Source organism: Eimeria necatrix, genomic scaffold, assembly GCF_000499385.1.
Source record: "Eimeria necatrix Houghton genomic scaffold, Enh_scaff12, whole genome shotgun sequence".
Lineage (NCBI taxonomy): Eukaryota > Apicomplexa > Conoidasida > Eucoccidiorida > Eimeriidae > Eimeria > Eimeria necatrix.
Window position 1 is genome coordinate 74,745 of NW_013654875.1, and position 26,711 is coordinate 101,455.

The 26,711-nt window shown below is 49.2% G+C and overlaps 4 protein-coding genes across 4 annotated transcripts; 2 read left to right on the forward strand and 2 right to left on the reverse strand.

The window, feature by feature from the left end:
- Window positions 1-236: 236 nt before the first annotated feature.
- Window positions 237-6,248, forward strand: ENH_00010100 (aminopeptidase N, putative; the record flags this gene model as incomplete). Its single annotated transcript, XM_013584085.1, has 12 exons — window positions 237-671; window positions 761-1,165; window positions 1,431-1,622; window positions 1,758-1,998; window positions 2,290-2,368; window positions 2,615-2,851; window positions 3,115-3,271; window positions 3,690-3,875; window positions 4,330-4,659; window positions 5,029-5,419; window positions 5,598-5,818; window positions 6,060-6,248. The coding sequence occupies 12 exons, from the start codon at window positions 237-239 to the stop codon at window positions 6,246-6,248; spliced, it is 3,063 nt and encodes a 1,020-aa protein (XP_013439539.1).
- A 2,296-nt stretch (window positions 6,249-8,544) lies between these two features.
- Window positions 8,545-12,708, reverse strand: ENH_00010110 (hypothetical protein, conserved; the record flags this gene model as incomplete). Its single annotated transcript, XM_013584086.1, has 7 exons — window positions 8,545-8,856; window positions 9,025-10,033; window positions 10,327-10,444; window positions 10,738-10,996; window positions 11,419-11,681; window positions 11,874-12,303; window positions 12,454-12,708. The coding sequence occupies 7 exons, from the start codon at window positions 12,706-12,708 to the stop codon at window positions 8,545-8,547; spliced, it is 2,646 nt and encodes an 881-aa protein (XP_013439540.1).
- Window positions 12,709-16,141: 3,433 nt separating this feature from the next.
- ENH_00010120 (cyclic nucleotide-binding domain-containing protein, putative) lies at window positions 16,142-23,468 on the forward strand (the record flags this gene model as incomplete). The annotated part of the gene is made up of 11 exons (XM_013584087.1): window positions 16,142-16,607; window positions 16,913-17,110; window positions 17,264-17,748; window positions 18,113-18,199; window positions 18,401-22,088; window positions 22,232-22,304; window positions 22,413-22,522; window positions 22,698-22,766; window positions 22,948-23,095; window positions 23,256-23,310; window positions 23,421-23,468. The coding sequence occupies 11 exons, from the start codon at window positions 16,142-16,144 to the stop codon at window positions 23,466-23,468; spliced, it is 5,427 nt and encodes a 1,808-aa protein (XP_013439541.1).
- A 506-nt stretch (window positions 23,469-23,974) lies between these two features.
- Window positions 23,975-25,682, reverse strand: ENH_00010130 (ATP-dependent Clp protease adaptor domain-containing protein, putative; the record flags this gene model as incomplete). The annotated part of the gene is made up of 4 exons (XM_013584088.1): window positions 23,975-24,054; window positions 24,506-24,651; window positions 24,751-24,891; window positions 25,105-25,682. The coding sequence occupies 4 exons, from the start codon at window positions 25,680-25,682 to the stop codon at window positions 23,975-23,977; spliced, it is 945 nt and encodes a 314-aa protein (XP_013439542.1).
- Window positions 25,683-26,711: the final 1,029 nt, after the last annotated feature.

The following is a 26,711-nucleotide window of genomic DNA, read 5'->3' on the forward strand; positions in this document are numbered from 1 at the left end:
TTTTTACGGTGGCTGTTGAACAATATCCTGTCGCTCTTATCTCCATTTGTGCGCGTTCATTGCAAGGTTACCTAGCGTCAGCAGCGGGAGACGCCCCAAATTTGCATTTGAGCCCTTCAGTCTCAGCCATTGCGTCGTCCTTGCTAAGCCCATCCCTCTGCGTCTCGTGGAGAACGGGGCCAAAGCTGTCCAGTCACCCTTCAGATGAGCATGGAGCCCTTAACTCTTTTCTTTCTATGTTCCCCAACGTCCAAATGGCCGCAGCCGCTTCTACTGGGGAGTCAACAGCCACAGCCGCGGCTGTTGACTCCCCAGTAGGAGCTAACAGAGAAGGGCATGAAGAAGAAGAGGGAGGCAGGCACCCTCCTGCTGCAGAGTCAGGCCCGAAGGAAGCAGAGGTGCCCTTCCGTACTCCGCACGCTCTGAGGGCAGATTTCCACCGTCAGCAAGCACACGAAGGCCCATTGAAAACGCTACAGCCAACATCAGCGGAAGAGCCGGACGCAGCAAGCACGCAGGAGACTAAGGATGCCTCCGAAGGAGCAACCCACGGTCTCTCGTCCCAGCGAAGAGGCCGACCGGGAGAGAAATTCAGGGATGAATATAAATCTTCCGACTTCGCTGTTGAATCCGTAGACTTGAACTTCCTTCTCGATGATGCTAACACGAAGGTGGGTAATTGCACTGTCTTGCGTTAGGGCTCTATGATGTAGCGCTCAGGTTTTACAGCCTGGAGCTTGGGGCTTGGCTCGTGTTGCAGGTTTTTGCAACTATAATTTTGAAACGCACGGAGGGAACTGTCCCCACAGACTTGGTGCTAAATGGGGAAGATATGGAGCTTCTTTCTTTAAAGGTAAATGGAAAAGTGGTTGAAGAGTTAATAGAGAACCCCAAGGCTGCCGACGAGGGAGCTGAAAAACACGCTGGAAAGGAAGGCTACCGCTTGGGCTCTGAAGACGTTCTGGTCGTAACTAAAGAGGCTCTTCCGCAGGATGCTGGGGAAACCTTTACACTGCAAACTGAGGTATCTATACATCCTGCAGCAAATCTCAAACTCAAAGGTTTGTATGTTTCCGGCACGGCCCTCGTAACGCAATGTGAAGCTGAAGGATTCAGGAGGATCACTTACTTCTTAGACCGACCCGACGTAATGGCAACATACAAAGTACGAAAATGCTTCTGATCATATTTTAGGCCCTCTTCTGCCTGCTTCACACACTTGTTAATATGAGCCCTCATTGACAGTCAGACAGGCAAAAAACAGAAGAGAAGCTGCTGTCCAGAACGTCACTCACATGTGATGTTGCCAAGAGTGCGAAAAATGTGACACCCTTTGCCTTACCAGCATTATTACATAGCGCAGTGATTACTACTTCATTTAAGCAATGCTGTATACTCCTTCTGCCCCTTATTTCGGGTTTTATGTGCAGGTTCGGCTGGAGGCAAACAAAGCAAAGTACCCTATCCTCCTCAGCAACGGCAACAAGGCAGACGAGGGTCCTGTAGAAGATGCGCCGCACCGCCACTTTGCCGTTTTCGACGATCCCCACCCAAAACCAAGCTATCTTTTTGCCATTCTTGCTGGCAATTTCGAGGCTATAAGAGATACTTTCACCACCAAAGTCAGCCTCAGCCGTCTGAGCCCAGTTTCCCAATATGACTATTTTTTCATATATTTTGCTCATCGTTTTGCTTCGTTTGTGTTTTTATTCGAACTTGTATCCGCATTTGTGCACATGTAATTCTGAATTTGTCAGAGCGGCAAAGAAGTGGCGCTTGCAGTGTACAGCGAGCCGGCGCAGCTGCATAAATTGAACTGGGCGATGCACAGCGTGAAGGTCAGCATGAAATGGGAAGAGGACAACTTCGGAAGGGAGTACGATTTGGACGCATTTAACGTTGCTTGTGTATCGGATTTCAATGCTGGAGCAATGGAGAACAAGGGTCTCAACATATTTAACTGCACGCTCCTCCTCGCAAGCATGGATACCAGCACAGGTCATCTAACATGCCCCCACGAGCACTCTACAAACACTGTTGTTGTTGCTCGCGATTTAGCTACAGCTTTTACCGTTGCTACAGCAGTGTAGCAGTTTAGCAGTTTCTGATGCTGACCGTCTCAAAATTTCCGACAGGCTTCTTAGTTTGCCTTCTAAGACAGGGGCCATCCGCCTGCTTGGCTCCTGAAGTGTTTCATAATGCGTCATGTTCCTAGGTCTAAACTTCGCTTTAGGGTACACTGCCTAGTGTTTAGGACCTAGGAGCAGTAAAATTTTTTTGTGCACTCAGATGAGGACTTCGAGCGTGTTCTTGCTATTATTGGCCATGAGTACTTCCACAACTGGACAGGCAACCGCGTCACTGTCCGGTATTTTCCCACTGCTGCCTATTTATTCATCCGCGATCTTTGAAGTGGCAGTTTTCTGTACATGACTCCTGCGGCATGTGCTGCTTCTGGCATTACTGCTGTAGTGATTCTTGTTAGGCACTTCAGCATACCTGTGCGCTGCAGAGTTCGCTTCTCAGCATAGGAACGCACATTTGCATTTAAGAAGCGAAGTACGAAAGCAGCTTTCTAACGTTTTAGCGCTTTTTTGCTTTATTCTCTTCTCAGTGACTGGTTTCAGTTGACCTTGAAGGAAGGCTTAACTGTGTTCCGCGAACAGCTATTCATGGGCTCTGTCATGTCTGCCGGAGTGCAACGTATTCAAGAAGTTGCAGACTTGATTTCAAGGCAGTTTCCCGAAGATGACGGACCTATGGCCCACCCAATTCGGCCTGAAAGCTACTTAGCCATGGACAACTTTTACACAGCTACTGTCTATGATAAAGGCGCAGAGGTTGTGCGCATGTAAGTTCTATTCACGCAGTTCCTCAATTCATCTATTTCCTGCTGGCTATTCTGCGTAATGTGTACGCGACGAAGCCTCTGTTCCCTTTGCCGCTACATATAACGCCCCGATAAGCGTGCAGCGACTGTACCAGAAGTATTTCTTAGGAAAGTTCACTCACCGTCATTTTTTAATACCAACGACATTTAACTGGATTTTGCCCTGCTGCCTTGCGCTGTGCTGAGAAATATTCAATTGCTGTTTCTCTTTCCCTACTTTTCAGATACCACACCTTGCTCGGCGCCCCAGGGTTTCGAAAAGGAATGGATTTATATTTCCAACGCCATGACAACCAGGCCGCTACTTGTGATGACTTTCGTGCAGCGATGGCAGACGCAAATGGCGTAAATTTGGACCAAATGGAACGCTGGTATACCCAAGTGAGAACCCTTCAATTTAAGTGGCAGCCATAAGCATCGGAAGCCGTGTGGTAGCGTCAATGTTTTCAAATAGCTAGCTAAAACTATGTGCTAAACATGGCTTGAAAGGCTGGTGATGAACGCAACATAAGTTGTCCTGTAAGCATATGCAGCAGTGGAGGCGGCATGCGTGGTGACTCATGTGGTAAAGCTATGTTAGTGGCATGTAATATCTTTGTTCCTGTAGCTCTCTGGATGTCCGCTTCTCTCACAGATATAGTGGTCGCCTGCCACTCTTTTTATATCGGGAGTTGTTCTGCTAATGACAAGCCAAATAGCTAAGTAGCTGTGCTCATCGTGCGTTTTGCTTTATTTCCCCATTCATTTTTCCGTTTGGCCACTGTACTAAGTTGTTCCTTTTGTTATCATTTCACTCAAGGCTGGAACTCCCCGTCTGGAAGTTCTAAAGGCCGCGTTGAATAAGGAGACAAAAGTGTTCGAAATTCGTTTCAAGCAGTACACTCCACCAACTCCCGGACAGAACAAGAAGCTACCTCAAGTCATTCCCATAAAAATGGGGTTAATCGGCAAAACTTCGCATGAAGAACTCGTACAGCCCGCAGTGGTCAGACAAGTTAATTTCACTAGTCAAACAGACACAGAAAAAGCAGAGACAGGCATATAGTTCGAAATGCTACCTTTTGCTGGCGCTAGGCTGGCTGTGGAGAGGGGAGGGGGATCAAAGCGAAAACTGGGCATAGGCACCCAAGGTTGCTGTGGATGCTCGAATTTCCAATAGCTTATCAGATATATGTGGATGGCATGCATGACATGCACAGCTATGTCCAGATTAGCAGCTAAAACGCCAAGGAAACAATGATGCAAATTGCCTGTCGTTTACTTTCCTGCGGTAATAGAGCTCTCGCTTTTGTCTCTGTTACTTTTGGGCCCGTATAAATGTATCTCTCTTTATCTCCGCGTCGCTGTGTGCATATATTTGGAGCCCTTACTTAATTATGTGCCTTCACGTGAGCTATTTGGGTATATCTGCTGCTCATGCCGGCTGAGCATTGCTGCAGGTTCTGGAAATGACAGAAGAGGAGCAGACCTTCCGCCTCAATAATATCAGCGAGGACTGCGTGCCATCGATTTTGCGAGGGTTTTCGGCACCCGTCATATTGGTAAACCCTCACCAGACAGCAGAAGATATGGCGTTTTTGATGGCATATGACAGTGACCCAGTGACGAAATGGTTTGCCTCGAGGGCACTCGCCACTCCCATCATTCTTTCGCGGGCTTCGCAAGTTGTCGCAAACAAAAATGCTCGCATTTTCGAACAAATTTCGGGGGCTTATATCGACGCGCTAAGGACCACGCTTACAGACAACAACCTCGATAATGCGCTTAAGGTATTCAACTCCCGAATATTTTGGTTTACCCTAAGGCTGCCGCTGATTTTAATTCTGCGCTTACGTTTCCAATGTGATTTCGAATTACGACGAACACGGTAGAAGATGCATCTGCGTATGCCTGCATATTCTGATTTGTTTCACGTGATTGTGGGTAGACAAATAACGCGAGTATCTCTAGACTACAAAAAGAAGACGAGGAACGAAGTTGACGGGCACTTTGCACGCAACTCACAACTGCTTGCATACTGAAGCCAAGCTACGGTGTGGCGGGAGCAGTGTGCTCCGACGTTGCAAAGCTTTTGTCAAGTTTTTAAATTTTCGCGTTCTGTTGTTCTCTTCTGTGGTCTGCCTCGGCCTCATTTTCAGGCACTACTGCTGCAGCTTCCCGACTGGAGCACGCTTTCGACTCATATGAAGACCATCGACCCAGAAGCCTTGCACCTGGCGATTCGATCTGTCAAGGCAGACGTGGCTGCCGCTTTGAAGACCGAAATGGCTAAGGAATACGAACACCTGACGCTTCCTGCAGGTGAGGAGGACGACATGGAAGAGGAAAGTACCGGAAGAAGGAAGCTGAGGAATACTCTGTTGTTTTTCTTGTCGGAGAGCCGTGACAAAGAAGCTGTCGACAGAGCCGTCAAACACTTCACAGATGCAAAATGCATGACTGATAGATACGCGGGGCTAATCACGCTCGGAAACATTCCAACAGCCGAAAGGGAGATGGCATTCGCTCGGTTCTATGAAGACGCGGCAGGTATGTTTAGTTAGAGCTTCAAAAAGAACAATAAGGCGAAAACACATGCAACGGAAAAATCCTATAATCAGTTTCATCAGCGGTGCGCGCATAAACCTGATGCGCCACTGCAAGCTAGAGTACATTTGTGTGGATTTAGCTCGTTCTATTACTTATGCGACTGTGCAATGCTGCCCAGGGGATCCTCTCGTCATAGACAAATGGTTCAGGGCTCAGGCGCGCTCAGACCTTCCGGACCAGGTGGAACGCGTCGCAGAGCTCCTGAACCATCCGGCCTTTTCTCTAAAGAATCCCAATAGACTGCGATCTTTGGTCTTCACCTTCGCCTCTCTCAATCCGCTACACTTCCACAGGAGCGATGGGAAGGGATATGAACTGCTAGCCAACGTTATCCTTGAAGTGAGCGGTCATAGCTTTAGCGTACAGAGAGTCTAACCGTGCGCCAGGAAACATCAGCAAATGTGAACCCACACGGCACGCACGTGAAGCGAGGTTTGTTTCTTCTCGCGGTTGGCGTCATTTGAGCAAGCAAGTAGAACGCAACTCACCGCACAATGGGGCTCTAGTCTGTTGCCAGTCAACACCCTCCGAGTGTCTGTGTGATGATGAGCCCTGCGCTCTTTGTTAATTCTGTGTACAGGTCGACCGCATAAATCCAGTTGCAGCTTCCCGGGGAGCAAAATTGTTCCTACAGTGGAGGAGATACAACGCGCACCGTCAGCGACTGATTGAGAGCCAGCTGCACCGCATTCTGTCGGTAAAGACTCTGTCAAAAAACGTCAAAGAAGTTGTGTTAATGGCTCTGGACTCTCCTCCTTCGTCGCCATGAGCTGCGTATGCCCCTCATTGCGGGTCGAAAAACCTTAGAGGTCGTTTTGTTGGCTCCGGGCTGTGCCACTTCACCATAATGATCTGCGGTTGCGGCTCAACTCAGAGGCTCGACGACTGTTGGAATTACCAAGCAAAACTGCACTCCATGCGAGCATGAAACTACCTCAGGTCAAAAAGCAAACAGACCGGGACAGTCAATGGAAATGAGTGAAACGGCGGTGCAGCGGACATTATCATAAGCTGCACAGGAAGCCGAAGCGGATGGTGAAGTATTTGATACGCACAATGCTCAAAGGCCTAGAAATACACTAAATGATTTGATACACAGTACGAGTGTGCCTGCTCATGGACTCCATTCATCACACTCGGCTTTTTTTTGATGCAGCTCCTGCTTGCTGTACAGAGACATCGCCGCCTTCGGTGCTGCCTTCATTGCTGCTTTTTCTTTGTCTTCACATCGAACTGGCAATATGGACGCATTATTTGCAAAACGCTCATTTTTACTGAACAGCTTAAGGGAGATAACGTGGCAGAAGACCTGCAATAACACAGAGTCAGCCTGAAACGCAGCTGAGATGGAAGTAGATGTGTGGCGCTGCAATTTGTTGATGCGCACGCAAATACATCACGACAGAGGGGCATTGCACTGTCTCACAGAGTTTTCAATAGCAGCAAACAGTATTGCATGTATTGAGGCTGTGGAGCCCGCGCTTGCGCATAGAGTCGTTATTCGTGTAAGGCTGTGGGGCAATATCCCGCATCGTTTTTATTGTATTTTGACAACTAATGAATCCCTCGTGTAGCTTGACAATTAATGAATCCCTCGTGAAAGCTTGCCAGCCTTTCCTTTCATATGGTGTACTCGCCTGAACAGGCGCATTAGGAGTCTCCACAGTCTTACTTCATTTCGTCCGTCTACACTAGGTAAACGTGACTTGTTCGAAACCGTTTTGATTATTTATAGACTTAATTATATCCTATGGAAGCCACAGTGCAGTTTCCGTGAGCATCTTAGCTCGTCAAAAAGCCTGTGGCAGGGCGAAAATGCATGTGCAGAAGCAAATAAGCGGCGGCCCTCCTAGCCGCAAATCATCCTCTTCTGATATTTGTAACTATCTCAAAATGATCCAAGCAACACAAAAAAATTTAGTCGCGGGCCAGTTTGGTGGGCTATTGCTACCAGCGAGCTCTCTAGAACACGACACTGTACGCACCGCGAGCACTTCCTGCCCTCAGCCCGTTTCCAAGGAGAAATATGCATTCATGTTCCTTTATAATTTAAAAAGAAGTGTAATTTGCCTAATAAACAAGAGCTTAGTGCCACTTTTTTTCTTTAATGGGTTGCCGTCTTCCCCACGGCCAGTCAGTCCCTAACGGGAGAGATGCTGTTCAACCGATCTTCATCACAGTACAATCAGCCCGTTAATATAATTCACATTTCCAGCATATTTTTGTAGAGATATGTGCATAAAGAGCGAAAATTCTGAAAACAATGTGCAATAGAACGGCTTAGTCTTCTTGAGCGTCGTTGTTATGTCCTTATTCGCCGTATACATCGAAATGGGGTGGTGGCCATTCTGTAGTCTGAGCTTTCACGATGCAGCGGCAGGCGCATTACGTACCAATCTTTCGCCTTTTACTAAAGATTGCCGTGTGTCTGCCGCATTGAAATGCATCTCGAACGAATTTTTGGGGCGCTTCGGCGCCAACGGTCCTTTGTTAATGTGGCTGATAGTCGTGGGTCGGTGGCTGCTAGTTCGGGCTGCTCGTTGTGTTCACATATTAGTGTTGCTGCAGATAGTTGGTATTGCCGTTGCCATGTAGGTGTAGTGATGCTCACCTCACATCCCAGGTGACTACCTCCCCATATCTGTTCAGCCAGCTACATCTAAAGTCCTGCCAAAGCGTACTGCATTTCCCGTCAACATTGCTTTACCCTGATGCTGCACTTCCGCATGACTACTCTGCACAGTCGGGCTGCTCTTATTCCGCCGCGGATGCTTAATATAAAGTGCAGCGTCCAATGTAAAAAAACAAGTCCCAGACGCAGCAGGGAAGAGATGCCCCTGCAACTTCGCGAATGAAAAAGCCAGGCGGCATAAGTGCGTTGAACCATCCATTAAAAAAATGAAGCTACGTGACTGGAGGATGTAACTCCCCACAGACAAATGCGCGAGAATTGCTCTTTAAAAAATTAAGCCGTGAAACGGGTTTTTGTTTAACACAACTGCTACACTGCACACACACTGCTACACACTGCTATTGCTGCCTACAGTGCCATAGTAACGTCGTGTTCACGACAGGCTGGAGGTCATCTCCTTCAGGGGGGGGGCGAAAGCAATAATCTCGCGCGTAGAATTGCTCTGCTTTTCGAAGACTTCAGGTGGGAACGCGTTCGACATGCTGGATGCTACGGGCGAGGACTCCTCCCAAGGAGCACGGCTGCTACAGATGCACATTATCCACCATGGGAGTTTTATTTTGTCGTGGTACAGCAACAGCGTGATCAGTATAATGAAGAAGAGTGCGACGCCCAGCGTTGACACCAGCACCACCCACTTCGGCATATCTCCCACGCACATGCGTTCGTTTTTCACCTGCATTTCCTGAAAATACGTATCGGCATACTGCGCAAATGGAGTTAGTCTCCTTCGGGAACTTCCGATGGAAGCATGGCCTGTATTCTCGTTTCAAAGATCCAGTCGCAAGTGCTCATACCTCACTAGACATCCTTGTCGCTACAGCGCTAAGCAACACCGATGTGACTAGCTTACTTTTACAAAGGGCGTGACAGACTTCAGCAGTACGGGGTCATAGATACCTCTACACCTCCTCACAAGCCGACTAGCCATTTCACTTGCCGTCATGTCGAACCCCAGAGTATCTGGTGTCAAGTCCCCTAGCCCTTGAATGACAATGTGAATGAGAACAACATTTGGTTTCAAGAGATCTTCAGCGTTTCTGCGGAGCGTCGGGGGCAAGCCTGTTCCGAACGCATTTTTCCTGTACAGCTGGCCGCCCCTCAATAATCTGGCAACTCCTTTCCACTGAATCCTCTCCGCGTCGATTACTCTTTCTTGTCCCCATTGAAGTGGTTCCTGCGCCACGAGATTCGTGATTTTCTCCTTGCTTCCTTCCTCAAGCCCGTCCTCGACAAATTTCTGGTTGTCACGTAAGAGCAGTACTTGCACATCTGGGTCAAACTTTGCCTTCGACTGTTGTGTAGAGGCAGCGGAATCATAGACATCGGCAAAGCCTGAATATACGACTTCGACATGGCCCAGATTGCCGAGAGATGGATCCCACTGCAGCTCTGCACACAGCAACTGGGTTGCCGTGTACGCCGTTAGCGCTAGTACATCCCGCTGCAACGGATCTGGCCATTCAGACGCCGGCCTCGAACTCCAGGGGTCGACAAGGGAAACATCTACAAGGAGGTTTCCAGGTTCCATCCGTTCCTTGAGTTCTTCCAAGGTGTCCAAGTCCATGTCCATCCCGAAGATGCCGTGATCTATGAACGACCCCGCCTGTGTGCGCTCTAAATAGCCCGTGACGGATAAAGTCGGTCTCATGGCCGACGTAGTGGAAAACAAAGGCCCCTGCACAACTTGAAAATTCTGGAAACGCTGTAGTGAACGATCCAGCTTCCCCTCTACACTTGCAGCCACCTGCCGCTGCAGAGAGTCGATCGCAGCTTTGTCCAGCTCATGCATTCCACGCCCACGGTTCATTCCCAGCGCCTGAGCCGACTTAAACTTCAACACCATAAAGCCCGCATGCGGCCTGCGAAAAAATGAGGCGGAATAACGCCATTGGAAAGCCAGTCTCCCCAATGTAGTCTATAACGATAGACAGCTAAAACCACAAACTTATGGTTAAAGTGTTGCCATGAAACGGACCCGCAATATCTTCAGATTCTATGCACCACCCAAAGAAGCTTTCTAACAACGTGAAGTTCACTGCCAAGAGAATACGAACAGCCACACCGATTCTCCGGAAGAGTACTTCTACTCCACAAGCTATAGCTACGGGGTCGCATTCTGTTGTTTACTATGCAGGTAGTAGTTTCCTCGTACCTTCCAGAAACGACTCTCTTCATGACACTTGCCATCATTAGAAGTAACCAATACTGGAATTGGTTGTGTTGATACTGTCGGACGTAAGTATTGTAAAAGTCGCTCATTGTTAAAGCCCCTAAACACCAAAACACACAGCCATCGACAACGCGCAAGATCCCTAGGCCTCTACACCTGAAACACAGTACACTAAAAGCACAATACTCGTCCCGCGAACGAAGACAAATGGAGCGGTAGTGACAAATGACTCATGACAAGCTAAAACTAAGCGCATACTATCAATCTACCCAACTCTGTCAACACGGAATCCAAAGATGCTCAACAAAAGGGAGAAAATGCTTGACAAAAGAAAACAACGCAGCTACAACACCACAACATTGCGTCCAATCTCTCCAGTGTCTGTCCTTCTACCTGTTCCTTCTGTTCTTCTAGATGACTTGTCATCTCCTTTCTTCTCAGGTCGGATATACAAGTTTCTGCTGAAGCAAAAGGCAAATCCTTCAAAGGCTGTTCTGAGAATCATCGGAAAGCCAGAGATAGAAACATCGGCGGGCAGCTTGGTGACTTGTGTGTAGTCAATGAGATCCGCAAAGTCCTGCTCTTCCCTGTACTTCCGCAACACATTAATTAAGTCGTGATGCCGATGAATGTCCTTTGCAACCGTTTCCAACTGCAAACCAAGTAACACAAGCAGCAAATGACCAGCCTTGTGCACGTTGTCAGCTTCCTACGTGTGAGAAGTTAGCCTTCCTGAAGAATGAATGTGCGAATCGAGTTCTGCCATCCGTCACTTCCACAAAGTGTGCTCAGATAGCTATATGCGTGTGCATCTGCTGAGACCAGAGCTGCGCCCCTAGACCTAGCGAACTGAGGTACGTAAGCTGCGTAACATTGCAAATACGTATGGACCAGCCAGACCACTTCTACATAGTGCAAAAGGAAGCACAAACGCTTTTAGAGGCTGCCTGTGCGCCTTTAAAGCGAGTGGATTGGTGTGTTGCACTCTATCAACGCAGAGGAAGCACTAGCACATTTGCTGGGCACACCACGTCTCACTGCCCCCGATTCGCCGCATCTAGGTATCCCACTTACCCCCCCCAAAAAAAATGACGGTGTGCCACAGGAGAGCTCTTCGGCGAAAAGCATTTGGACCTGCACAGCAGCGTGCCTGGGCACTTCAAATTTCTGTGCTAAGTCCCTCAAATACTTCAAATACGCATCTCCCCCGTTGCCATGGCGCGCGTAAGTCGGCCACTCCGCGACGTACAGAACAACAAGAGCAAACCACACTTGCAGCGTCGCGTCCGTCCGCAGCATCGAACAGAGCTCCTTTCGGTATGTATGGGGGTCAGGTCCTACAACAGGAGGACGGTAAAATTGAGCTACCTCTTTTGTCAACACACACTAAGTCGGCACCCGCAGATATGCTAATTTCCATGTATGATACGCTATTTTCCATGTATGGCATGTTGCTTCATCTATTGTGGGCTACATAACCATAGACTCCTTGGCTCAACTATATAGCTGCATCCTCTTAATGGCCTTACCATTGACCAAATCGCTCCTCCTCTTCCGGCGACGTTGTTTCCTTGCCGAACTTCCCTTTCCCCCAGAGGTGTTATCCATCCCATCCCCAGCAGTATGCACTGCTGAGGAAGGCAACGGTGTGCCTGTAATCGCCACCTTCTCTGCATCCTTCTCCACATCGAAGTCATGCAGTGGAGCCGTGGGGCTTTCGGGTGGTGGCAACTCCGTAGAGGACGTACCTGCAGCGGCTGCTGCTGCGTCGTTTGTCACTTCTGCTCCACTATCCCCGCCATTTCTTTGTCCCGCTTCCCCTTCATTATCATTCGCCTTCTCTACAGAAGCCTTTTTCGAGACGCTTGCATTGTCCTCGCCGTTGCTGCCTTCGTCACCACCTGAAGCCGACAGCCGGCGCCGCACCTGAGACCATCCAGCGGATGCTGGGCTCCGCCGCTGCATGAATACAAGAAAACCCACAGTAGCCAACGCACTACCTAGGAGCCGAAGTAATCGCACACATACACCAAGAGTGTTGTATGAAGACGAATGCACGAAAAGCAGCAGCCCGACGGCGTCGCGAGGGTCCGGAGGATACAGACTCACCTCAAGCGCCGCAGGAGGGTATAGGATGCCCAAAATATATCCCGCAGAGAGGCATGAGATAAGGAGAAATGCGAGTAGAGTGCACTTGAGCACCACGTGCCTGCACTTGCGTCTTAGTGCATGACTGGATCTCTCATACGGTTCGAAGTCAGCTGAAGCACAGCAGCTCGACGGCCTAGCTCCTTGCAATCCAACAGATGTACGGCGAGGACGCACAAAAGAGACAGCCTGTCCATCGCAGATCCGGGCCTCCATCTCTCAGGGCCTGGGATTAAGAATTCATGCTGGAGGAAATAGGAAACCCTGTGCCCCTACTGTCTCGCCGCATGCCATGAGCGAAGCAACTGAAGTGAAGGATAAACTTTGACCTTAAGAACAGATCAGATGCCAGTGACGCCACAAAAAGCGAAAGTTCAACTGCCATAAGCAGTGGCCAAGGGCGACTCGATCTCTGATCGCAAATCGAAGCGTACGTGCACTGGAACCGGGAGAGCTGCCATAGAGGCACTGGATACCGATTGGCAAGCTTTTATAGCTTTCTCGACTTTAAACAAAGCATATATGGTTGATAAAACAGAAAGCGGGGAGAAATGTGGGCTACAAAAAAGACGGAGAAGGGCATCCCTTTTTCTTGCACTCTCCTTCGCCTCTAAACCCAGCAAAACGCATAGGGCCAGCCCCTTTGTGTTCTCAAATTCTCTTACAGAAATGCCAAATGAAACAGCTTAACAAGACTTTAAAAGGTGAATATGCATAAATGCCACTTCCCGAACAGCATGAGCGAACAAGCAGCATCTGCGAACCTGAATTACGGGGGCTGGGGCCTCGAAGAGCTCCGGTGCACGAACTGCGCTGCGTTCCGTTTCCTTAACACATCATATTAAAGAAACATGCTGTAGAACGCATATCCATACCGTTATAGAGCTGCTTCAGCAATAAGCCCCACTTTTTGTTCGTAGCCTCCCACCATTATATGCAGGGGCACTTGGGGGGTCAAACCGTGTTTCCGCCTTCATGCGTTACGTCGCATATTTTCGCCAAAGAAGAGCATCCATCACAGATCCTTTTTTGTTTTGTGTTTGTAGAACATTCAGTAGGTAGAGCTGCGGGGGCACAGCTTGAGCGCATTAAGTTGGAGCGATGGCAACACGGTACCTTGGTCAAGCACTTTCTTCGTAGTAGGGTCTAGAGCCGGTGTGAACCCGTAAACAGCTTCCAAAGGTCAGAAGGGAACATAGAAGTGGGAAAGCATCACAAATGACGAAATGAGCAAATATGCGCAAGCTGCCCTTAACCCCGTGCACCGGGCATTGTTCGCTTTATTAACGACAGTTCGTCAATCAAATTCATGCCTGCATGTTCAGCACTTCATTCCACAGCCAATATATATAATGTACAATATCTAGACATAATTCATATCCGTACCGGGCTTCTAGTCTTCCTGCGAAGCGTAGCAGACGCCAAAGCACTTCAACAGAAATGTTCTCGAAATATGCAAAATTGGCCCTCGCTACACTATAAGGAGTCCCAACTGGAAATAAACATAGCGGCAGTGACTTGGTAGCGAGGCGTTCACAGACCAAACAGAAGGCGAAAACTAGGAAATTAAGTTGCTCCAGCTAGTAATGTCACTATTTCTGCAGCTTTTTCGCAACGCATACCATGGAATTTGGATAACCACTGCAGAAGCTGGCCATGCAACAAAACCTTGCCAATCAGCTGCAGATGCTGCTGTTCAGCGGATGCTACAGGAATCAACAAGCTCATTATACTGCTCACCACAGGACTGGCCGCTGGTCGCCGAAGCGATGCTAAAATAATTCTGAATTGGGCTAACTAATACAATGTTGGGTAGTTCAGCTTGCACAGCACCGTAAACTAGTGTCAGGGAAGCGCGTCAGTAAAGCTCAGCCAGACATAGGGAGCTGAGCGTACGCCTCCCACTCTGAACATCACGAAGCTTCTGAGGAAAGTGCAGGCAATTCAATTCACGCAGAATACTCAGATGCCGTCTGCATGGTTGCTTACGTAGTCTGTGGACATGATACAATTTAGCCGGCGATTTAGCAGCATGCTCCTTATAATCCCCGATGCGCTACTTTGTGCCTAGCTAGTTACTTAGTAGTCAATCGAATTCTGGGCACTAAGATACATATGAATAGCTGCAGTCGTTCGTCTTGCGAATCTTCCCACGCACCCGTCTAAGGAAACAAAAGGGGCTCAAGAGGTCGGGATGCAGCGCTAGGCTAAGGCGCCAAGAGAACGCTTCTTCTGCATTTAGTTTAGTTTACTCGAAAATGCTAAGCTTTTGCTTTTCCCCCTCAAATACGTGGGGAGGCGAACGCGTCTTTCTACGCAGCTTACATTTCTGCTGTGTGTAATGATATTTCATGACCCGTTATGCCATTTTCCCCGTTTTTGAAGACCAGTGTACATTGACCACGTCGTTGTTAAAAGAGTCGATATATTTCCAGGGCACGTTCTTCTGTGTGCCAAGAAGCTCATCGAGTTGTGGGAAACCAACCACGTCGTTGTTAAAAGAGTCGATATATTTCCAGGGCACGTTCTTCTGTGTGCCAAGAAGCTCATCGAGTTGTGGGAAACCACAAACAGCCCGATAACGCTTACACCCTGCGAATACCATCTCGCAAGTGCAAATTATTCATTTAGGGGGATAATGCTTCGACCAGATACAAGAAAATGTTCAGAAATAGTTATGGTGCCTAGAGTAATTTACTGAAACACTGCTCGCCTAGGTTGGCGCTGGCCGCAGGAAACCAAGAACTACGTAATAGTACGGTCGTTGCCGAACTCTGGCAGGACGGCGCCGTAGATAGTTTCAGACCGGGACGCTAGTGCTTTCAGGCCGGGACGCTAGTGCGCCGGGAAGCTGATGCATATTCATTAAGTTATCTGTTTTAAGGGAAACGGATATTGAAAGGGAAAGGGGAAGAAGGGAAGGGAAGATAATGCTAAGGCGAGTTGCGGCGGATTCCCTGGCACTTTTTGTGACAGGGATAAAATCGAATATGCGAGCTGTATTTGACTCGAGAACTATCACAAATAAAATCGCCACATACGATAGCATGAACAAGAAAAGAGACACACCAAATCGGTGAAGATCGAGAGGCAGGCACGCGTTGCTTGCGCGAGTTGGGCCCATATGAAGTTCGTAGTATGGTCAAACCAGCAGCAACATCTTTACAGAGCTTGTAGAGGTTCTAATGCTTTATTATGTGACTAAAAATTATAAAATGTTCTTTAGGAGGAGGGCTTTATTTGAACACAGCCATTCATATCGATGGCAAGCTATCACACCCAACACTGTCCTGCACCGACCACTCAACATCATGCCGTTCACTTCATGATTTCACAGTACATAAACAAGGTTAACTAGCTGTACTGGTGAAACGGTACTGGTTTTCTAGCTGTGTATTTGAGCTTTGTAAGTATTGTTTTGCCTCCAGAGATGTCAGTCTTTTCATAGAGCCACCTTCGTGCAGGGGAAGACTACATGTCTCCCACGCTTAGGTGATTCGCCCGAGACCTCCGTCCTTGCGTGCTTTTTTTACGTAAAAACACACGTTTTAAATCAGACGTTTGTTTCTGCGGGATGGATGCCATTAAATGCAGTCAGATCTACGGTTGTCTGCCGCGGTCATCACGGCCTTGACCACAGGACTACATCATGAGCCACCGAAGTACAGTGAAAGCGAGCAGCTCTAGAGGAGTTTTGGGGGACGACAAGGGAAGCAGCAAGACATTCATAGGCTGGATTCGACAGAGCAGCATTAAAAGGTCCAGATCTCGCGAGGTTACCCAAGCACAGTGCAGTCGCCAACTCGACGATGATGGCACCTGTAAACTTCATGAGGAGCTTGCTGAAGTTCCTAATGCCTCCACAAAAGACACATCGTCTCTCGCTGAAATGTTTAACTCCGTCCCAAGACGAGCTGAGCCGAAAGATGGACTGGGAGGGAACGCGGAAGACGGGGCTGGCGTGCGCAGAACTCAGACAGCTCATTCCCTCAGCGTAGCACATGCAAGAAGTGAACACATTGACGAACGAATGCACAACGAACGCACGAGAAGCGTTCACAGTGATCCTGGAGACTTGAGTGATTCAAGTGGGCATGCCTTGAGGCATGCACCAAGTAAGACAGTGCATGAGCTTTAGATAAAACTCGGTTGGTGGGAGTAATGAGACACCCATGCACTCAGCAGCACTTCATGACACTGCCAGCAGTTGCTTCCCCGCGTCGGCGAACACATGGTACATCAGCGGCCGTTGTTGGCTTTAGGATAAGGACGAGAAACGCCGAACACTGAACAGGAAAGGAAGGTAGCTGTAGGCACAGTGTGGGCTGCTTACCGTGCTCAGTATCTCTGGAGCCCTTCGAATCATTAACAAGGCTATAAGTCCGTGCAAATGGGTGTTTGTCGTTTTTCGCGTGAACAGGGGACGAGCCACCCCAAGCAACCCCGTCAAAGGAGAACAGCACAGAATCTGTCAAGATAAAGAAGGTTAGCAGTTATTCAGGTCTCGGCCGTCTCGGGAGTTTCCTGACAAAAAGTTTTAGTAGGAGTCGAAGCCGGAATCGCCATACCAAAGATGTGGCAGCACCGTCTCAAGAGGTCGAGCCTCAACAGGATGCATGTAAGACATTCGGATACATTAATGAGGTTTAGCAACTTGAAGAAGCAAGACAATGTTTAGGCTGTAACGTAAATTTAATTGTTTCCTACCCGCATGCACCCCTGTATTCACTCTGTCATCATTGCACATCGTTTCGTTTTCTTTGCCCTTCAGGCGCTCCTCTGCCGAATACGCCTAGCGCGCCCGATTCGCCAGCTCCACCAAAAGCTGCAGTACTGCCAGACTTTTCGGCGCAGTCATGGATTGACACATTTGAACAGGAAGGCGACAGTGCTGTAGCAACTTCGAAGGTGATGGCAACTTGTGGGAGGGCACTGGATGGTGTCACTGTGCACTTAAGAGAATTAGAAGGTAACATACTGCGGTTAATAGAGGCGAAAGGGACAGAGCCGCAGCGAAAAGGGAAATCTCCCGAAGCAGCCAGAACAGCGGAAACTGAACAGGGAGTTGCAGGCGCGCTTGCAAGAGCTCGACGGCAAATGGACAACGCTGATGAGTTTATTTTTGGAGAAATAGAACACCAGGAAGAACATATCGTGTTGGCGGAACTGCTTCAAATAGTGGGGCTAGTCAAGGGCATCATTAGTGGAGTTAAATATGCGTCGCGTTTGGACACTGCAGCTCAACACGATGTGCAGGTGAGGCCCATGCCCACCTACTGAGGGCTGAAGGTATTTATCATTGCTATTCTTGAATACAGCACATAGTGCTTTGGCGTTTTTACGTTTGTTCCTGTTAGTTTTCAGTTAGATGCCTTCAAATTAACAACGCCTGTCTGGCGCACCACGGTGTATCACCACCGTTACTCTCCTCTGTGCGAGCTTGTCAAGTCTTGAAAATTTTGCACTCTTTGTATTCAGTGCCTGTCTACCCGCGACGAACTTAAACCATTTGGGGATTCCATTTGAGTGTTCTTGATTTCAAGCTGCCGGTGCAGTAACAATTTGTTTGTAAAGGATGCAAGGAGACAGCTATTGCAAATCGTATGCTGTGTCATTTCAGGGAGAGGAGGACCAACTGGAGGCATGGCAACGGAAACGTGGTGCTCTACGTGAAAACACAAATTGCCTCAAGGCCCTTTATAGACGGGTCCGCTAAAGAAATGCTAAAGCATGAGCATCTCTGGCCCAGCAGTGCAGAATGAGACGTTTGAGAGGCACTGATTTAGGAACTTAGTCTGTCCCATATCGTGCGGCTTGTCAACATGCTTGCCACCTTCCTCTGACAGTGGTCCAGACCATAGTTTTGTAGATGGGGGCAACTGTGCTTTTGTCAACTTCCTCTATGCAGGTTTGTGGAACACGCGACAAGATTTTGCTCAGCTACCACGAAGAATGCATTCGACTGAACCAAACTATTCAGCTGCTGATAGATAGGATAACGGAAACTGTAACGAGCGTATTTGCTGAGTTTGAGAGACCACCATCTTTGGATTTCCTGTATGGGAGGCCAAACTGTGGTAAATCAACCCCTAAATACATGGATGCGGGCAATGAACTGGACTACAAAAGCAACACCGGTTCTGTAGCGAGCCATCAGCGTGTATTCGGCCACCTCCCCGCGTTTATTGCACGCCTGAAGCTGTACGCCTTCAATTCTGTCGGATCAGTTGAGCCTTATAATGGTGATCAGGAACTTAAAGGAGACTCGCGCGCTTCAGCCAGATATTCGGTGGGTCCTTCGGCCCAGCTTTTCACGCCTGTCAGCTTAGAGCAATGCCTCCCTCGGCAGAGCTGCATCAAAACAGTACCGCCTGGCTTGGCTCTCATGGCTTCTGAGGCAGAAATACAGCGCTACGAGGCCCAGATTTGGACTAGGAACCAATCTGGCGGCCCACTAGAAGGCGGCTGGGGCAGTTTCAGAGTGTTTGAGCAGTGGTTGGTCGATGCTATGAAGTGGCAGTGGAGAGACGCTTTCATGTACTCGAAGCTACAGGAACGGCGAAGTTCTTTGCAAGAGATGATCAAGGAAAAGAAACAAGACATTCAAGAGGCGGTTTGCTTAAGGCTGAAACAACTGTGGTGGGGGCGGCTGGTTGAAATGCAGGCTTTCTACATAGCTGGAGCTGAGGCGTCTTTTATGCGAGATCTACGACGGGCTGAATGCCTCTATGGAGCCACATTGGGGGCACAAGATGTAGAAGACGAAGATGAGGGGTTGCCGAACGTTGCCTTCAACAGGCTTTTTATGACCAATGGCAAGGAGGTTGAGAATGCCTTGATGTGCGCTGAAGATGCTCGTTCCTCTGTACTGCGCATCGTTAAAAACCCAGCCTACAAGCACTTCAAGGACTCTTTGGAGGTGCTTAATTCGAGGCCATCTGACGCTGCTGCATACACTCAGTATTTGAAGCAGCAAATCGAAAGGGCAGGGAACCTTATACGCAGATTTGATGATGCGACTGAGAGCGTCGACGGCTACGAAACCTTAGAGAAGGAATGCACTCAGCTGGAGGCAGCCTTGGCCATACTGCAACAAGAGGCAAATTCACTGGAAAGCAAGCTCTCGTCTCGTCAGTCCCAACTTAGCGCTAAGAGACAAAAACTCACTCATAATCTTGAAAAGCTGTCTGCGGTATTTGATGTGGATAACCAGAAGCTGTCTGCAACGGAAGCCCAGTGGGACTCAGCAGAAAAATTGGAACAGCTTGTTCACGAACTTATGCCTACGGCAGAAGAAGTTGCCGCTTACAAGGACAAACTTGCTCAGGAGAAGATACAGCTGGAGGCAGAAAAAGCTGAAATACAGAGAGAGCGAGAGCGACTGAGCGAGCTCGAGCAGGAGCTTGCAAAGACAGAACAAGCAAGAGAGGCCAAGCCCACAAGTGGCTTATCAGGCCTTGACATAAAACCTTCATCCCATGCACCGGCGGAAAATGCTGTCTTTTCCGCACCCCAATCAGCTAAGCAAGATATGAACCAGTTGCTTTCAACCGCCCAGTCGAAGTCGTTTGTCGGCCGTCTCTTTGGAGCTTCCTCCAGGGCCTCTACCCCAAGACAGTCTAAAGCAAATGCCCACAAAGCACGGTCTGACGCTCCTGAAGAGCTTAAAACTGCCTTAACAGCCACCCAATCCGCTGCTGATATGGTACCAAATTCGCTTGGAAGCGACGAAAAGTTGCTTCTCAGACACGGTCAATCCGCCCCTGTTCACCTGGAGAGCTTGCTGGAGCTTAACAGGGAAAAAAGTAGACCTCTGGAAAGTCTACCAGGGAAAAAGCAAGAGCAGACTCAGCACGATCTTCCGCTAACGCACGCGCTGTCTTCACCTTCCGTCTTGATGGATAAAAAGGAAGAGCAGTGGCCGCCTACATCTCATGCAGTTATCTTGTCTGCAACTTCTTCCAAGGAGGAACAGCAGCAGGCTACTCGATCACAGACGGGAAGGACAGAATCATTCGAAATATTGGCCAATGACGCAGACATGCCGAAGCGTAGAAAGTCAAAAGGTACACCAGGGCTGTCGTTGACGCGTAAGAGTCACAAGAGGAAAAAAAGCATGTACAGCAAGCTCAGAAGTGCCTTTTCTCTTTCCCACAAGAGCAAAAACGGAAGCACAGAATCCGTAGGAAGCCCTAAAGGGGAACCTCCAAAAGGCCTAGAGGGACGCCTCGCAGCGCATCGTTCCTTTGACACCGGGGTAGCCGAGTCCAGCAAAGAAGAGGGAGAGCCTGTGCAGTCTCACGAAGGCATCCAGAGCGTCGAACTGGCGACAATTCCAAACATTTTTGACAGTGATGGCGACTCTGGAGCAGGTGACGGCTTCGCTCCCCTTGACAGCGCTGGCGGAGCTATTCCATTGTCCGTTGGCTACTCGAACAGATATGAAGGCAGCAATGTAGCAGCTGCTGACGGCACTCCGTCTCAGGAACCTGCAGCTGCTTCCCTTGAGGGTTTCAGCAGAGGGACTACCATCACTTTCATGGGTGCTGCGAAAGGCCAAGCAACTGCAAATGTGTCTCTCGCGGAATCTTTTCGCCGAGCTTCGCCAGATCTCAAAGAGAGACCACAACAAGAACTACAGGGCAGGCGTTCGCCCTCTGACTCTCTTCCTAACAATGTAAAACCGTCGTTTCCTTCCGACTCGGCCGTTGAGGAAGAGCATTTGCCTGAGTTCGGCAGTTACAATGTACAGCATATGGAATACGAGGAATCGGACAAAGATGTCAAATCGCGTCCGCTCAGTCCCAGTATTAAAAATATGCAGGGCCCAACGGAAGAAACTACTCAGACGGAAGTAGGGCCTCTCGTGCCATTTCCGTCTCTATCTGCTGGCTCGCCCTCCGATTTTCAACGTGGCGTTAAAGACCAGATCGTTCCAGTCGACGGCATTCAAGCCCGGCTGGCCCAGGAGATACCCTCTCGACGCCGCCGCAGCGATATAACGGGGTCCCCTAGGCATCCTGCAACAATTTCGTTGGTTCGGGGGACGCAATCCAGTAGAGCCGTAGCGTTTGATACGAGTATTGCGGGCTTTTCAATACAGTCCTCGTCCGGATGTGTTGACGAAGACGACCGCATTGAATTGTTTCTCTGCAACAGTCAGCCGGATCTCACAACAGCCGTTATGGGGAGCCCCGTCTTCTCGCTGCTGAATGCGGAGGAACGCCAGCACTGCATTCATTTGATGCTAAATAGCTTTGTACAGATACCCAGAGGCTGTATGCTTATCCAGAAGGGTGAAAAGGTGGACACTCTGTACTTTTTAGTCTCCGGTGAACTTGGAATGACAGAGGCCAATGCGACAGAGCCCCAAGAAAACACATCCGCACTCGCACCTCCGAGCTATTCTGCGCGCCGACGCAGCAGTTACGACATGGAAATATCACCGGACAAAGTCCCGATAAAAATCGGCCCTGGAGCCTTCGTAACCCCAAGGGCGTTTGTGCGGGAGGAACAAACGAACCACTCTGTCGTGGCTCTTCGTCCTTGTACACTACAGAAGCTCAGCTTTCACTCTTTTCAACAGGTCATAAGTTGTGAGCAGTGGGAGCAAACGTGAACACAGTGAAATATTGCTAGCTAACTGCACTACTTCGTAGCTTCAACACTTCTGCTTCCATGGCCGGCTCGCGCTGCGGCATGCTAAGTGTTTTTAAAACTGTTTCTGTTTTCTCTTCAGCTTGCATTTTCCGGAGGGCATCTCAAGTCATGAGCTACCTCGGACATTGTCCAATTCTAGAATCGTTGACAAGGTAATTAATTACATCTAACAAAAATCTAATCTATTCACTCTCTTCTGAAAAGACATGCTGAAACTTGCGGTGCAACAATCGCGCACTGATCAATTTATTTTTATGCAGGAGTGAAAGAGTTCAAATAGCAGCTCTGCTGAAATGGAAGATATACCTCCCCGACGAAGTCCTTTGTTCCCAGGGACAGCTATGCAGTGGATTGCTGCTTGTGGTACACGGTGCGCCCATGTTTAACTAAAAGCCGCTGTCAACAATTCTAACCAAGAAGCCGCAAGTAATACGGAGCCGCCACCACTAATACTTTTTGGTCTAGCCGACGCATCCTGCACACAGGTTCCTTTCAAGTTTTGGAGTTCACTGACTCGGGCTTTCAGCGTTTGCGTTACTTTGCAGGCTACGCGCGGGCATTTCTCTCTGTGGAGCGCCAAGGTAGCCCAGAGATGGTAGACGAGCTTGGCCCAGGTGCGAAAGGAGTTATACTTCTTTGTGCAGGAAGATTTAGCTGAAACAGCAGCACTGTTCATCCATGAAGACTTTTACTAGTTGGTTGTATTGCGCCCCTAGACTGCAAATGACTGCCACCCGTCTCGCCTTGCAGCCAGACTCCGTCCACCTGCTCTTTGATCTCTCCTCGCTTGCTCAGGAGATAACGTAAACGCATTGGCTCTCCTGCACGATGCACCCTCTGACGTGACCGTCATCGCAGCTGCCCCAGACGGCTGCGTTGTCGCTGTATTAGAACGCCGGGAGCTGAAAGAGTGCCTTGGAAACGTTGAGTCCATCCTGAAAAGGTCCGGAAGAGTAGCAGCTCATTAATACGGACGGCATTCACATTCGTGCAACGTACTTAGTCCGTCTCGTGTGTACACTGCGCATCAAAAACAGAGTCGTGGGTTTTCGCAGCTCAGCGACTTTGTTGCTGCATACGTGACCTTGCTGTGCTTCATTCAGACGCTTAGAAAACACTAGCGAGAGCCAAAGGGGTCGAGCGTCGGGGCTGAACCAAGTGAGACTAAATGCAGGAAGAAGTAACGCTTGATTGAGAGCTTGAAGACCCCGTACGGAAATTTTTGTATACGCTGAGGTTGTGTACGCATGCCTGTCCTTTGTCTGCAGTTGAAGAAACAGCTCTCAAATTTCTGGACCCGTCGTGGTTCTCACTAGTCAAAGAATTGACTGCTACAGCGAAAAGCTGCTGCAGCAGGGCGTGCGACTCACGGAAGCAGAACTACCCATGAGACACGCTATGTGCGGTTTTTTCCGCATGTGGATACCAGCGCGATTCATGCCCAAAATGTTTTATTTGTACACCACATACTAATGAGTAGTACAATAATCCTGTGCTCTCGAATTTTACTCGCCATGGCGCAGCATGTCGCTCGCGCACCCTGTGGACTGGCATCTGTTCGTAACTTGATGACCGGAAGCCAAAAGTAGCAACAAAACAGTCGTATCTAAATTGTCTCTGCCCATTTAAATTACGCGCAAGATAAGGGCAAGAAACGCACTTCCCTACACGTGAAAGCATACTGCAAAAGCAGCGCACTGCTTGGAGGGTATGAATACCACTGTCCGTACTACTCAGGCGACGAATACAAGGCGTTTACAAGCTTTCGCCAAGAGCTACTTGCTGCGCGCTGAGCAAGCAAGCGTTTGTACGCTTCCTGTCCTTACTCCTTCCCCGACTCGCTGTCCTTGTTGAAGAGCCTGTCCGGTAGAACTGATACCGTCAGGCCTTCTTTTTGGAGCGCTTATCGCAGACACACAAACACAACAATGTAACGGCACACTGAAGCTGGACTCACCTCACAAGGGACAAATTCATGCGGACCACTCCGCGGCGCGGAGGAAAACATGATGCGGAGGAAAACAAACTGTTTTTCTGTCACAGCTCGAGGCCTAAAACCAGCGTGCTGTTCCAGAAAGTTCGATCCAGATGGAGGGAGGACACTGAGGATCAAATGTAAATAACTTATGCAATCGTCGTGCACGCTTAGCATCACCGCAAATGCTGGTTCGCTTCGCCAGGCATGGCCGGCGGGCACCGGTCCATACAAAAAAAACACACCCGATACGAGCCTACGTGTCCTATCACGTTCACAGAACAGCACGAGGCAGCACAAACTCTCTGCAATGGGCCTTTACAAGCATATGCTCTGCACATCGAACTGTTTCCAGTATTGCCGCGAGCTCCAGCGCACCTAATGCAACTTCCCCAGCCTTTTCCTTCCACGTAAGCATGATAGTTGCTTTTGAGGTGGTGTGTGCGTGCAATGCAATGTCGTATGCCCTTGCGCGGCTGATGTGCGGCAGTGTCTTCGTGATTGCGTTTTCGACGCATTCAAATCTGCACAGAACTGACACAAAGAACGTAATGCCTCAGCAAAGTAAATGGTTCCGTATCCGAATATGTCTGGACAGTTCCTCAGCGCTGTTATGCGCTCACGTGTGGATGTCATCATTGTGAAGCACGACACGCCATTCCTTAACGCGCTGTCGCCGCTTTTCCGGTCCTTCCTTGTCCTCCAAGGCTGCGTCTTTCTTGACCTGAGAATCTCCTACTGTCTGTATCTCCTCTCGTTGCACCCTGGTAATAAACCGCAACAATCGCAGTTCCCGCTTCGTGTCATCTGAGGGTCGAGAAAGGCCTGCGCTGCTGTCCACGAGCTCTAAACTCCTGCAGGCTTAAGGTTGCGGTTATAATGCCAAACAAAAGCGACGGCGATGCTCTATGAATCGGGCAATGCATGCACTGCGTTGTATCGCGTACGCAGCCTTATACGAATCGCAAGAGGCTCACCTCTTCAGTTGTTTGGTTGAAAGTGGAATCCTCGAAATCCGAGGGCCAGATGCAAACAAAGAGCACCCCCTTGGGTACATATGATTTTTAACGTTCACCTCACCGCTTCCACCACATAAAGCGTTGCATTCCCCCCAGTGGAAGTATCCACGCCGCTCCCCCCGTCCTGTATGAGTCAGGTCAGCGTTCCCTCGCATGCATCTCGAAGTAAGCATACTCCAGGCCGGACTGCCAAAACTTGAAGAGGAGAAGAGCCGACTGTTAGGAGCTCCTAGTGGCGTGGCAAAGGCAGTTCGGCGGGGGGCGTCCCGCAAAATGGGACTCGAGGGCTTGGGCGCAGAGGATTCAAGCGTAACGACAGGAGGAACCACCGGTGCAGCCTTGGCTAGCTGGATGCTGCACAATTCTTTCCCCAGGGGTACTTCTTGATGCACCCTAGGCAACGAGTTGCCACCTTTGGTGATCAGCGAGGCGCTTGCAAACAAAGGAAGGGTGCCGAGAGGTCCACACGCACGCGAGAGAAGAGAGCGCAAAACAACCACCAGCACCAGCGACGACAGCTTGCACAGCTGCTTCATAGCGGCAGCGGATTATTGCAGTGTGGATTGGGACAGAGGAAAGGGAACCCGGAGAGTCACTTCAAGTGTTTCAACCACTGTCTCACGTGCTGCTCCTTCGGCGGCGAAGTATTAATGACCTCATTTCCCTCCATCTTTCGAAAATAACGTAGTTATTCTTTTAAGATAGCGTCGTGTCGCTGTACTTCACAATGGTCACACAGGCTAGACGGGAAGAATGAAATGCTATGAAAGAATAGCCTGGATGGCTCAAATTGTCACGTTGAACAGGCCAAGCTCTGACTTCTATTAGCAAAATTCCTTCATTACTAACAGCGTCAATTGTATTCTCAGTGCGTGGACGACTGCCTGGGACAAAGACGCAGCGGTTGTCCCTCATGCAAGCCACAATGGTGGGGCCGGGAAGGTGGGTAGGAGAAAAGCAAGTGAAAGGCGTTCCACGCTTAGAAAAAAATTAATTTTTCGTTTTATTAAACAAATAATATATTTTCATGAACGTTGAAATCCACTTTAGCCTCAGTGGACATACTAGATAAGTGGTTGGTCTTATGCGCCGTTTCGGCGGCCACGGGGTGGGGCCATGGTGTCACACATCATTTAAACTTACCTGGCAGGCGCTCGGGGTGGCTCGCGCATCACCCTGTCGTAGTCCGGAGCAGAGCACTGCACTCAGCTGTCTGTAATGGGCTATGGGCCTCCATACGGGGGTGCCAACTGCAGAATTTCTGATAGCGGCATGTTGCGCTAGCGCTCATGCCATCGATCGAACCATATCTATGTTTGTGTCTACCCTAAGGGGTGTTTTCGGAAAATAACACCAATCGGAGAGGGTTCTCCTGGTTGCTCCTGGTTTTTCCCGTGCAGTGGGTGTGCACTTTTCACACAGGTGAATTGCGTTCATTGGAGGCCTGCTTGCCTACACGGTACCTGTCTCTTTCTGTCTCTTCTGTGCCACTTGGGAGTTCGTTGAAAAGGAGCGTTTTAGTTCGTCCTTAAGCTCTGGAAAATGTGATGGCTACGCTGTGTGGT